At 31.0% G+C, this 13,325-nt stretch overlaps 1 protein-coding gene across 1 annotated transcript; it reads left to right on the top strand.

Annotated features, from left to right (window-relative positions):
• The first annotated feature begins 5,585 nt into the window (after nt 1–5,585).
• On the top strand, nt 5,586–13,324 carry LOC117179834 (zinc finger protein 346-like). The gene is made up of 6 exons (XM_033371980.1): nt 5,586–5,905; nt 9,049–9,384; nt 11,831–11,969; nt 12,099–12,128; nt 12,786–12,934; nt 13,007–13,324. The coding sequence occupies exons 2-6, from the start codon at nt 9,070–9,072 to the stop codon at nt 13,220–13,222; spliced, it is 849 nt and encodes a 282-aa protein (XP_033227871.1). The 5' UTR covers nt 5,586–5,905; nt 9,049–9,069; the 3' UTR covers nt 13,223–13,324.
• The last annotated feature ends 1 nt before the right edge of the window (nt 13,325 follows it).

Below are 13,325 nucleotides of genomic sequence, written 5' to 3'. Positions count from 1 at the left end.
TATATAATTTATATTTTATACTTTAAATAACGTACTTTCGAATTATACGCATATAAAAAGACGCACGAAGTATTCAAATCATGAGAATCGCCAGCATCGAAATCTGAAAAAATTAAAATCCCAATCTCTTCATTTTATTTTAAAGCAGATAGAGATATAAATAGAACCACCGAAGTGTTCCGACCGGCAATCGTGCACCTTCGTGTTTTCAAATTCAGAAGAGGGGAAATGGGTTGCGCGCGCAAACCAGTCATTTACATCGTCTCCTACTATATTCAGACGAACATAGACCTGTGATAGTATTGGACACGAAGGAATAATAAGGAGACCCAACTGCTAGTGGGAAGCCATCTGAAACTGGCAATAGAAACATTACCGTAAGAGATACGCACATTACAGGAAGATCTTAGATTTGAGTGCGCAGGTGCGCAGTTCTGAGAAATTCTCCGGAGGCACTCAGGTAGATATATTTAAACTTTAAAGTTGCAGGTCGCTCGTTTAAATATGTTCAAGGCTTTGGAATGTCCTTTCCGAAATGTATTTGCCTTCTTCGGCGTGTAACTTCGTCCACAACCCGGAACTTGACACCTCATGACTTAGAACACATTTCTGACACTTGCATCAAAACAAACAAACAGAACCTCTCAACTTACGTCAATTTGACAAACTTTCTCACTCGCACACTTTTCCATGTATAGGAAGAGGACAACTGCGCACCCGCGTACTCAAATCTAAGATCTTCCTGTAATGTGCGTATAACTTACGGCAATGTTTCTATTGCCAAATGGGCGAACGGAGTTAGGTCTCCTTATTATTCCTTTGTGGTATTGGACCACGTATCGTTTCAGATCTGGGATCACTGTGGGAATTTAGGTCCAAGGTCAGCCCCAAAACCGGCACTCACTCTAGGGTTCACTGTATTTAATTAAATAGCCTTTTGAAAAATTAAAAATATTGCTCAAATTTACTTATGGGAAAAAATCAACTTTTGCAGAGATATTAAATAAGCAAAAGAGTCCCGTCGAAGATATTTTTGGTTAGATGCCATCTATTCTGGTTTTTTGAAAGATCGCTTTTAATTGACCACGGTATCACGATGGCGAAGAAGATTTTTCAATTGGAATTACAGTCGATAATATTTATTTTTGTTCTGAAATTAATTTTTTTATTCAAAAATCGCTGAGGAATTATATTGATCGATATAATTTTTTCGAGAAGAGAAAAGCCAAATTTTAACTTCAATACTACCCAAGAACTACACAATATAGCCTTCAAAAATAAAAAATAAATAAAAATGATGTTTTTTATGTTTCGTCTCGGATCGAATAACCTGAATTCAGTAGGACAATGAATCAGTCCTATCTCAGGCATATCTCAATTTCTAATTTAATTAATCTGAATTCCATTATAATGTATATTTAAACAAAAATCTTGTTTGGTTGTAAATTTAGTAAAATTTGCAGTCAATATTATATGGTATCTTCACAAAAATGAATATTGTTAATTCTGGCTATGGGCAAGGGCCAAAACTTAAATTAAAAGATAACAAATTATTCAATTGATAAGAAATTATTATTTTAATCAAATTATTAATGGACAAATAAGAAAAAAGAATTTTAAACTTATCCTCAGCGATTTTCTCTATGTAGAGATAGAGGAATGAGAGAGAAGGATATATAAGAAAATAACTGAGGCTATAGTCTAAAGTTCTTTTTTGCGTGACTAATCATTTGATTAAAATAATAATAAATCATCAATTTAATCATTTCTGATCTCCCTCGCAGACCGAAGGAACCGAATGGAGCCTCTACAAAGTACCCGTAAAGACCCCATTGGGTACCCATTCGGTTCCTTTTTAAAAAACTCAAAAAAAGCAAAATCAATTTTTAAACTGCTGAAATTCGGATTCTATATTAAATTTTCTATTGGAAATTCACGGAGTATTTACAATACTTTTTTTTCTGCGGTAAAAAGTTTAAAAAATATATAAGATCTACAACGCCTGTTGACTGTTTGAAGTGTAGCAGTCAACAGGCGTTATACGTCTTTTTTTTTTTTTACTTTTTACGTTGCAAAAAAAAGTATTGCGATTCTTCCATGACCTTCTATAGTGAATTTTAACGTAGAATCCGAATTTCAACAATTTGAAAGTTGATTTTGCTGTTTTTTTTAGTTTTTTAAAAAGGAACCGAATGGGGACCCAATGGGTTCTTTACGGGTACTTTTTAGAGGCTCCATTCAGTTCCTTCGGTCATAAACATTTGGTTCAGGGAGTGTCAGATAAGATAATGTCTTGGTGGAGCCGAGTACCATAATGTATGCGAATTAGCTTATTAACTCTGTAAGAGAAACTTTCTTCAGACATATGAGTGTCCCGTATTTTCATATGTTATAGAATTTATTTACAGCAATTATTAAATGTATTGTTCAATCATTCCTTGCATTCAAACCCTCTCATGTTGGCCAACTGTAAGTACTAAATGAAAAAAAAAGAATTTTTTTTTTAATTTAAAGTACTGACTTTGAAAAAAACGAGTTTTTACGTTTGAAAATGCCCGAATAATGCATTTTTAAATTAAATTTGTTCAACAAAAACATAAAATTAATCAACTAATTATTAATGTTACTGAAATTATCGTAAAGTACCCTATTAAAAGGACTGACATTGAAAAAAACTAGTTTTCCCACCGACAAATGGCCAAATAATGTATTTGTTTATTAAATTTGTTGAAAAAATCATAAAATTTATCAACAGATTATAAATTTTTCTGAAATTATCATGAGGTTCCTAATTTTTTATAATTTACATAGAAAAAAAAATAATTTTTCTGATGACAAATGCTTGAATAATGCATTTTCTTATTAAATTCGCTTATAATATTAACAAGAATAGACCTGAGAGAAATTTTTTTGATTAAAATATTGTTTTCATTCAAATTTCTGTCAATATAACTTAAAAAAAACGTTAAATTATTGAAAATGATAGAAAACACATTTTCAACGAAAAATTTGTTTATACAGTTTTGTTTTGTTTATTATATCATGATGAAATATCTTTATATGATGTTTCATGTAATTTTACCACAAAGATCTTAGGACATAAAAATACCAGTGATTACTGTGGGAAATTTACCAAAAGTAGGTAGAACAAACACGCTAGTGTAAAATCGCACACAGATGGTAAAAAGCAGTTTTGGAAGAATGGAATTTTACATTCGCCTTGTGAACTTACAGCGTCGCTGTAAAACGCCGCTTGTAAACGTTTGCGCATGCGCATTGACCAGCCCGAGTATTATAAATCGCTTAATGTATGTTTTAATTAAATCGAATCGTGAGAATAATAAGATATATAAATAAAACGACTCATGTTTTTATCAGGTAAAAAAAATAAAATTTTCGTTTGGTTTGCTGTTACGAAACAAATACGCATCAAACAAGGTTATGGTCAGTAGGCCAAATAGGCGCATCCTAATTTATATCAACTGCTCTCTAAATAGCCGTAACCTTCAAAATTATTTTTTTTCGTAAGCATGCTAAACATGCGAAAAAATTTATTTAAGTAAAAACATGACGCTTTGCCTTTGTGATGCGCTCAACCCAGCACAATCCACGATTTCAATTCTAAAATATACAATGTAAAAAATATTGCTGAAAATTATATTTCGTTCTGTAAGTTTTTCCTATGATTGTTGTGGGAAAATTACAAGTTTCTTGTAAATTGACCGTTATTATTAAAGGAATTTAACCATAAATTAATGAAATTTACAATAAACGTGTTATTTTCCCACAACAATCATAGGACATAAAAATACCAGTGATTTTTGTGGGAATTTTACACTAAAGTGTAACTGAAATAAAAATGTAATTTCACAACGTTTCTGTAAGCTTCCAACGATCAGTGTAATTTTACACGAGGAGTGCAATACGTTTTACAGCAGTGATGTAAAATTCCATAATCCTTTTAATATTATACTAAATATAATATAAATGTAATATATCTCGGAAATATTTTAGAATTAAAGTCGTGGATTGTGCTTGGTTGAGCGCATCACAAAGACAAAGCGCAATGTGTTTTACTTAAATAAATTTGTTCACATGTTTAGTATGCTTGGGAAAAAAAATATTTTTGTGAAGGTTATGGCTGTTTAGTCAGCAGTTGATATAAATTAGGATACGCCTATTTCGCCCACTGACCATAACCTTATTTAATGCGTATTTGTTTTGTAACAGCAAACCAAACAAAAACTTTAATTTTTCTGCCTAATAAAAAAATGACTCCTTTTATTTATATATCTCTTTATTCTTACGATTCGATTTAATTAAAATATACGTTAAGCGATTCAAAATACCCGGGCTGGGCATTACACATGCGCAACCTTTTACATGCGGCGTTTTACAGTGTCACTGTAATTTCACAAGGCGGATGTAAAATTACATTGTTCCAAAACTGCTTTTTACCATCTGTGTGCGATTTTACACTATCGTGTTATTTCTACCTAATTTTGGTAAATTTCCCACAGTAATCACTCCTATTTTTATGTCCTATGATCTTTGTGGTAAAATTACATGAACCTTTTTACAGTGTATCCGAATGCCGCTAAAATTTTCCACAATCTTGAACTGAATTCACTCGCAGGCCTCGCAGGTTATCAAAAGCCATCAAGCGTTCAACAGCGGAATTACAAGGATTATGGAAATTTACATCGCTGCTGTAAAACGTATTACACTCCTCGTGTGAAATTACAGTAATCGTTTGGAGCTTACATAAACGTTCTAAAATTATATTTTTATTTCAGTTGCACTTTAGTTTAAAATTCCCACAAAAATCATTGGCATTTTTATAGTCCTATGGTTGTTGTGGGAAAATTACACGTTCATTGTGAATTTCATTCATTTATGGTAAAATTCCTTTATTAGCACTGTCAATTTACAAGAAGCGTGTAATTTTTCCACAAGAATCATAGGAAAAAGTTACAGAACGAAATGTAATTTTCAGCAATATTTCTTAGTGTTTGAAACGTTGGCGATTACAACAATTTTCCTATTATTGATGAGCACCGGGAACGTCAAATAGAAAAAATTGCAATTTTTTTCGTCATATTTATTTATTTATGAAACAAATTCAAAAACTAAATTAAAAATCAGACTCGAACACTTTCTTCGAAATTTTATCAGCTTTAAAAAAACATCCATATCGGTCCACAGGTTTAGCCGGAATCGTATTTTGAACCAAAAAATGTACTTTTTCCCCACTATGCGGCGAGTCAATCTGGTACAAAATATAAAAACCTATTTTCTTTAAATTAATTTCGGAACAAAAATAAATATAATCGACCCTAATTCTGATTAAAAAATCTTCTTCGGAATTATATTTCTTTGTCCCATGCATTTAGTAGTAGTGTATGGCCATCGGTGTGCGTCCATAGTACATTTTTTTTAGATTAATGGTTTACTTCGGGAATGATAAAAGTAAATTTTACATCAAAACAATCGGTATATTTACAGAAAAATTAGTTTAAATTTTTTAAAGTACTGTTCCCGCCCCGCGCGAATGAGTGCGCCCCCTAGTTCGTCACTGCGGTAGTGCGGAGAATTATTGTCCAATACAATTTCCGATTTTCCATCAGCGGTTCGAAGGGTTTGAAGCGCTCAATAATTCAAGGAGCATTTTTTACCAAGTTAAAAAAATGTGGCCTTAATAATACTAATATTTAATTAGAGTAATTGTCAACATTCGTCGCTTTAACTCTGTTCTCTGCAATCGACTTTATTTCGCATGTGGGTACGTCTCCATTGAGAGAAACGGCTGAGCGGACGGAGCCGATTCGGCCACTCATTCAGTTTTCTCCTTTCATTCCATGGAAAATCAGGGTTAGATGGATCATTTTTAGCTCTTGTCGAATTGGTGAGTCAATTTTTTTAGTATAATTTTTCATAGAAAAAAGGATTTGAGAAAATATCATGTTCTTTGTGATACAAACATATATGGACTCTCGTGAATTTTGTTTACCTATGTAGTAATCGATTTGACTTTGACAGCTTTTTTTCATAGGTCATGAATCTCATAGGTCAGTGTTTGCAAACAGTTGATTCTGAGAAGGTAATTGTTGTGATTATATAGTCTGCATTGTTAGCGATATTGTTGTTTTGTCAATTCAGTGAATGGGAGGTTAGGAAGCTATCTATAAACACATTTAACATTTAGATGGATAAATTTATGGATTGGTTTAGAGTAATAAATGTTATAATTACTAGTCAATTTTCCACTTTTGTTCAATTTGGTTTTTATAATAAAATAGTGCAAGTACTAATGAGTTCCCATTCTTATAAACGTGAGATTCAAACCGAGATTTATATCCACTAATTGATGATTTAAAATAACATTATACTTTAAATATTTATCTGAAATGATAAAATGCTGAAAAAATAATACAAAATTGAATGATTTCAATTCGAAATCCTTGAAAGTTGATGAATTTCATATTTTAGTAACAGAGATTGATATCAAATTGAAAATATTGTTTTTGAATTGTTGGTTTGATTTTTAATTGAAACTCCTATTTATAGTCGAGCAATAAATTTGATAAGCTTCAAGTCCAATAGTTTACAATTTAACCATTTCAAATTTCATATTGAATGAAGATTCTTATTATAATTAAGGATTCTTTTCAGCAGTGATTTTTATAAAATTTATCTCCAGGACTTCAAATTTCAGAAAGATGCTCAGATAAATGTTGCCATTTCAAGATTTGTTGTGGGTTATTTAACAGAATGAAAAATAATTTTTATATTTGTAAGTTTTCTCAAGAAATTATCAAATCTTTCTATATATTAAAATTTTACTCAAATTTTAGATAATTAGTCCAAAGTAAGTAATAAGTTTTAAAAAGAGCTGTAAAAGCCATGATTTTCACTCAAATCTCTATTAATAAAAGAATTTTGTTTCTCAAAAAGTAGGAGACAATTTATTTTAAGCAATTAAAGATAATTGTAAGAATTCCAAAATCTGTTGAACTAATTTTGAAAGCTATGAAAAACTCGTAGGTGCTTAAGGGCATGTGAAACATTTTTAAAAACTGAATTCGGAGATGCTATAAAATATCATAACGGACGTCCCCAGACTCTTTTTTGAGGGATAATAACAAAAAAATTTATCGTGCTAAATAAAAATTTTATGCAAATGCATTATTTTGAGGTTACGTCGTTTTTCATCTCTGCCTTTCCGATAATCTGGAAATTATTGATGAAATAAACTTTTTTTGATTGGCTGCAAACAAGGTTAGTTACGGGAGATTAGTTAGTGTAGTTTGGAAGTAACGTTCGGGTGAATTGTACCACACATAACCTCGAAATATAGTAATATACACGCACGTTGTTAGCAATATCAAAAAAATTTTGATTAAAAAAACAAAAAAAGTGTGCGGGGACGTCCGTTAGCATGTTGGCTATGATTTCCCAGATTTTTAAGGGAAAATATTTCTTATCCTTGGAAAAAGCCGGGGGAATCTAACACTGAAAGAATCGATACTGTTTCCTAAACGCTATGCAAATTAAGGGCATGTGATACTTAGAAAATTGTCGATTTAACCAGTTTTAGGTTTCCCCGGCTTTTTTTCTAGAATAATAAATATTTTGTCTTAAAAATTTGGGAAATAATAGCGAACATGCTAACGGACGTCCCCATACACTTATTTTGTGGGTTAATTCAAAAAAGTTTTAATTTAGCAAAATGTGATTAATTTGCATAGCGCTTAGGAAATAGTATCGATTTTTTAAGTGTCAGATTCCCCCGGCTTTTTTTCTAGGATAAGAATTATTTTGCCTTCAAAATCTGGGAAATGATAGCGAACATGCTAACGGACTTCCCCACACACTTTTTTGCGTATTTTTATCAAAAAATGTTTGATATTGCTAACAACGTGCGTGTATATTTCGAGATTTATGTGTGTTACAATTCACCCGAGCGTTACTTCCAAACTACACAATATTTTTGGCCGAAAACTTTGGACTTACAAATAAACATAGTAACTAATCTCCTGGAACTAACCTTGTTTGCAGGCAATCAGAAAAGTTTATTTCATAAATAATTTCCAGATTATCGGAAAGGGAGAGATGAAAAACGAGGTAACCTCAAAATAATACATATGCATAAAATTTTGATTTAGCACAATAAATTTTTTTGTTATTATATCCCTTAAAAAAGAGTCCGGGGACGTCCGTTATGACATTTTATAGCATCTCCGAATTAAGTTCTTAAAACATTTTCATTATTGTGGGGAAAAAACCGGGGAAACTGTAAGTATCACATGCCCTTAATCACATTTTGCTAAATTAAAACTTTTTTTAATTAACCTACAAAAAAGTGTGTGGGGACGTCCGTTAGCATGTTCGCTATCATTTCCCAAATTTTTAAGACAAAATATTTATTATTCTAGAAAAAAATCCGGGGGAACCTAAAACTGGTAAAATCGACAATTTTCTAAGTTCACATGCCCTTAATACTTTTGTTAACAATATGGTAGAATTTTATTATTAGACAACAAATACCAACCCTGATCCTGATTACAAAAAAAAAAGAATTTTGTCACTCTTTTTCCTTTGTTGTGTATTTCTCTACTGAGCCGGAAAGGAGGTGGTTTGGAAATTTAATTTTGAATTGTGATTTTTATCATACTCCGATTTCGTTGTATAAAATTATTCATGAGAAATTATATTTAATTCGATCTTAAAACAAATAAGAATTTAGAATTGAAAATGTTCTGACCCATAATGTAAATAATTTTTTTTTAAAACTCCAAATTAAAAATCTTTTTTTCCAAACCCTATTCGTGCATCATATGGTATAATTTGGAGTTTTGTATTAAGGAAAATAGTTTTTCCAATGCCGTGGACAAAATGCGATTTCACCCACTCGTTGACAAAAATATATTATATCATTAGAAAAATAGAAAATATTAATTTGAAGGATAGTATTTTAAGTTGCTTTTAATTATACCTCAAAAACTTGGAAGACAATCAACGAGTGAAAAATCTTGTCTTTTGTTTCAGTAATTTAATTCAACTCCCATCATGACGGAATCGCTGAAGGTTATTTCGCAGCAATTGATGGTGGATGAATCCCCAAAAACCAAATCTTTCGATCATTCCATGCTAAATGGGACAGTCAGCCAGCCTTCGGAAAATCAACATGCTGGAAATAAAAACCTCGTTCAGGTCAGCAACAATCAACCTCTCAACGACCCAGTTACGAAGGCTGTGGTCGACAACATAATGGGCAACTTGCCCACTAAAAAACCCTTTTATCGTTGTGATGATTGTGATCTCTCGTTTACAAGCCACGCAGTATTAGAAGCACATTTGCAAGGTGCTCGCCATGCCAAGCAGGTATTTAAATCCAGTTCTATCCATCAATTTTTAATCATTCAATAAAAATCCTAAGATACTGTGTGGTTGATCACTTTTGAAATTAAGTCTTTAAGCGTACACAGGGTGGCCACTTGCCAGAAATTAGCCTACAAATTAGACTATTTAGAACATCGGGAAATAGCTGGCCATTTTTTTGAAAACCGGAAATTTTTCAGATTTCTTTTTAAATCTGCAAAAGTACTGTCTCACACATCGAAAAATAGTGTGTTTCGAATTTGTCTCGGTGTTACCAACCGTCTGCGTTAAAATATCGGAGATCAATATATATATTTCACTGGAATAGGATCTGAATCAATAGAACCCAGTAAGAAAATTCAACTATTTTTGGTTGAAAATTAACTTTTTTTAATTGAAATGTCTACTATTATATTTTTGGTTCACAATTCATAATTCTTAGTCAAATATTCAGCTGTTTTATTTGTACATTTGTTTTCTTTGTTGGAAAATATAGTTCTTCTGGATTAAAAATTTATCTTTTGGCATAAAAGTAGTCGTCTTTCTTGGTAGAAAGTGAATTGTTTTTTCTTTAAAAAGTCTACGATTATATTTTTCGTTCAGAATTGATCTCTTAAAAGATCATACAGTTTGATTGAAAGTTTAATTATTTTGTTGAGGATTCAACTATTTTGTTAAAAATCCATCTTTGTTGGTGGCAAATTCAACTCTTTTATTGAATATTTGTATTTTTAGATAGAAAATTCGCCCTTTTGGACTAAAAATTCATTCTTTTGGACCAAAAGTTCATCTTGTGTCAGTAACGTCAACTTTTATGGTTGCAGTTAAGTATTTTTGGAATTGAAAAGTCTAGTATCATATTTTTGGTCCCTAATTAATCTCTTTTGGTTATAAATTCTACTATTTGGTTAAAAGTTGATTTAATTGGTTGAAAACTCAACTATTTTCTTAAAAAGTCATATTTGTGGTAGAAAGTTAAGTCTTTTTATTTTAAAAGTCTACTATTGTATTTTGGGTTCAGAATTTATCTCTCTCTCGATTAAAAATTCTACTGTTTGGTAAAAAATGAACTATCTTGTTGAAAATTCGTTTTTGTGAATAGAAAATTAATTTAATGAAATTGATTTTAAAAATAATTCATTTTATGGTAGAAAATTCAAGGGTCTTCTAAAATACTTGCCTTTTTGGTCTAAAAGGTCAAATATTTGGTTTAAAATGCAACCATTTTTGCTTGAAGTTTAATCCTTTTTGTTTGAAAATTATTCGATCATTTGATTGAATTTTCGTCTTCTCAGCTTGAAAATTCAACCATTTGGTGGGAAATTAACTTTTTTGTTGAAAATTCATCTTTTCGGGATTCAAAATCAAATGTTAAAAAGAATTATTTTTTGCTAGAAAACTCAACTATTTTGATAAAAATTCATCTGTTTTTGTTTAAAATTAACCTTTTAGTTAAAAATGTATCGTTTAGGGTCTTAAAATCAGATTTTTCTAAAAAAATCGACCTTTTGTAACGCATACACGAAATGTTCATTTTTTGTGGCATGCACAGCAGGAGGAAAGTGACCAATTCCAAAAGCGTGGTAAAAAGACAGATATAAAAATACTTTTTCTAGCTGCTGCGCAATTGATGCTCTTTGAGCAAGATTACTTTCAGTAATTTACAAATTCGGTAACTTTTGGTAATTTTGTCATAAATTCCCAATTTTGTTAAAAATGCAATATATTTCGACTCGAAATCTTAGGAATATGATGCCTACATTAATGTTATTTATTATAATTTAATACTCTATTTTCTTGAAAAATCATCAAATTTGCCCTATTTTGAGGTAATTTTGGGCTGTTTAGTCTGAAAAAACTTTTACAATTATCTACTTTATCTATTTTACCTTGAAGTTTAAAAATACCTAACTTTTTCAAATTTTATATAATAAAGCAATTAGTATTGAAATAAACGCTTAAAGGTCGTCAGAAAAAATGAACATTTTTACCGGGAAATAGAGTGGTTTTTTTTCAAAGTTTGAGTGGTCACCCTGGTACTAGTCTTTGTGAAACCGTTAAAATCATTGTGAAATATTTTGAAATCTTTGTGAAATCTTTTGAATCTATGTATAATCTTTTAAATTGTTGTAATCTTTAAAAAATTGCTGAAATCTTAACGAAATATTAAAAATCTGTTCACATCTTTGAAATCGGTGTAAAATCATTAAATCTTTTAAGGGTTTCTAATCTTTGAGAAATATTTGAAAATTTGATTGAAACCTTTAAAGTCTTAACGAAATATATAAAATCTTTTTAAAAATCTTTGCGAAATCATCAAAATCTTGATGAAATGTTTGAAATCTTTTGAAATCTGATGAACACTTAAAAGTAGAGTGGTGAACCCCTCTTAAGATACTCACTGAAACCTAAACTCCATTGAGACTCATCCAGTTTTGTCTCCAAATAGATTAGGACAAGGACGATAATGGCAACCTTAGATGAATCGAAGGTGGCCTTTACGAAGGACGCAGAAACAAATGGACTTCAGTGCAATGTGTGCAACGTCCGTCTTAATTCGCTACAGCAACTCCATACGCATTTAAATGGTAATCGTTTCTTCAATTTCTTCAAATAGTTCACAGTTCGCGTTTTAAACAAAAATCATTTTTCTATTTATTAAAAAAAATATATCTATTTAATGAAAATATTTCAATACCTTTTTATTTTTATTTCAGGAAACCGACACAAAAAGAAAGCACTAAGAGGTAATAAGACCCCTGGTGTAAAAAACACTGCACTTGGTTTTAGAACTAGACGATCGCATTATGTAGATAATATGGTTCAGAAGGATGTTATTGTTTTAGTTTATGGCTTGATTTTTTTCACTTTCGCATGCCTTACATTTCTACTTACGTTTGTTTTTCATATTTACGTTCTTTAAGCGCAAATCGCTTCGATTGTAGTTAATAATTTTCGGTGTTGTGAAGTTCTCAGATGTTTTGTGAATATTTATTACTTGTTCGTTGTTTCGTTTTTATTTATTATTTGTTTTTGTCTCAGACCGAGGATTTATTTACCTAACGTTTCAAATTTGTTCACGCTTGTTCGCGATTCTCATGTTAGGGACTAGAAGTTCCATTGTTCGTGTGAATAAATCAAATGACTTGTCACAATCACCCAGAATTTTGTTTTTCATTTTTTTGTTCTACTTTGAAATGCACTATTAATTCACCTTTGGATTTCTCTATTGGATTTCATTAACTGCTTTCTAGTGTTACTATTTTGTAAAATAATTTAGATAGTTATTATAAGTAGTGACATAATTGAAACCACCAATGGTAAGTATTTAATTTGCCTTGATCGGTTTAATTCTAAGACAAATATTTTTTTAAAACTTTCTAAGGTTTTTGCTTTACTTTTAGGTGGATGGCAAAATGCGGAGTCGGAAGCTGAAGTTGTGTCAGGAACAGCGTCGTCGTCACAAAAAGTTATTACAGGGAATCTTTTTTACGAAAAGGCTACTTGCAAAACATGCAAGGAAACTTTCGACACCGTGAAATTATACAAAAATGTAATGTTGTCAACTTTTTTCTTAATTTTCTGTTAAAAAAAAGTTTAAATTAATTTCGAGGATTAATTGCAGCATTGTAAAATAAAGAAACATATGGAAAAGGCGAAGCTGAAGAAGAAGGAAAAACGAAAGCGAATATTCACCGAGATGCACAAAGCAAAATCGAAAGCAATGCAGAAAACGAACCAGACAAATTTCGAGGCGAAGCAGCCGCTGGAAAGTTATTTTGTATCCAGTGGATACTTCCAAAATGGCACTTCTTGTGAAATGAGTGAAGATATATTTTAAGAGGGAGAAATTAGACTCAAGAGTGCTTTAAAGTAGAGTTTATTGAAGTGAAGAAAATAAAGAGAGTATGTAAGTATTGTTAAATAAAATTGGGTTATATTCG

Source organism: Belonocnema kinseyi, chromosome 9 (assembly GCF_010883055.1).
Source record: "Belonocnema kinseyi isolate 2016_QV_RU_SX_M_011 chromosome 9, B_treatae_v1, whole genome shotgun sequence".
In the NCBI taxonomy this organism is placed as follows: domain Eukaryota; kingdom Metazoa; phylum Arthropoda; class Insecta; order Hymenoptera; family Cynipidae; genus Belonocnema; species Belonocnema kinseyi.
The sequence above is the reverse complement of the archived record's forward strand: the minus strand, read 5'-3'. Positions and strand labels throughout refer to the sequence as shown.

Coding starts and splice junctions, on each gene's coding strand:
- LOC117179834 (XM_033371980.1), top strand. CDS start 9,070: ATGACGGAATCGCTGAAGGTTATTTCGCAGCAATTGATGGTGGATGAA. Junction 9,385..11,830: donor GTGCTCGCCATGCCAAGCAG/GTATTTAAATCC, acceptor GTCTCCAAATAG/ATTAGGACAAGGACGATAAT. Junction 12,935..13,006: donor CCGTGAAATTATACAAAAAT/GTAATGTTGTCA, acceptor GATTAATTGCAG/CATTGTAAAATAAAGAAACA.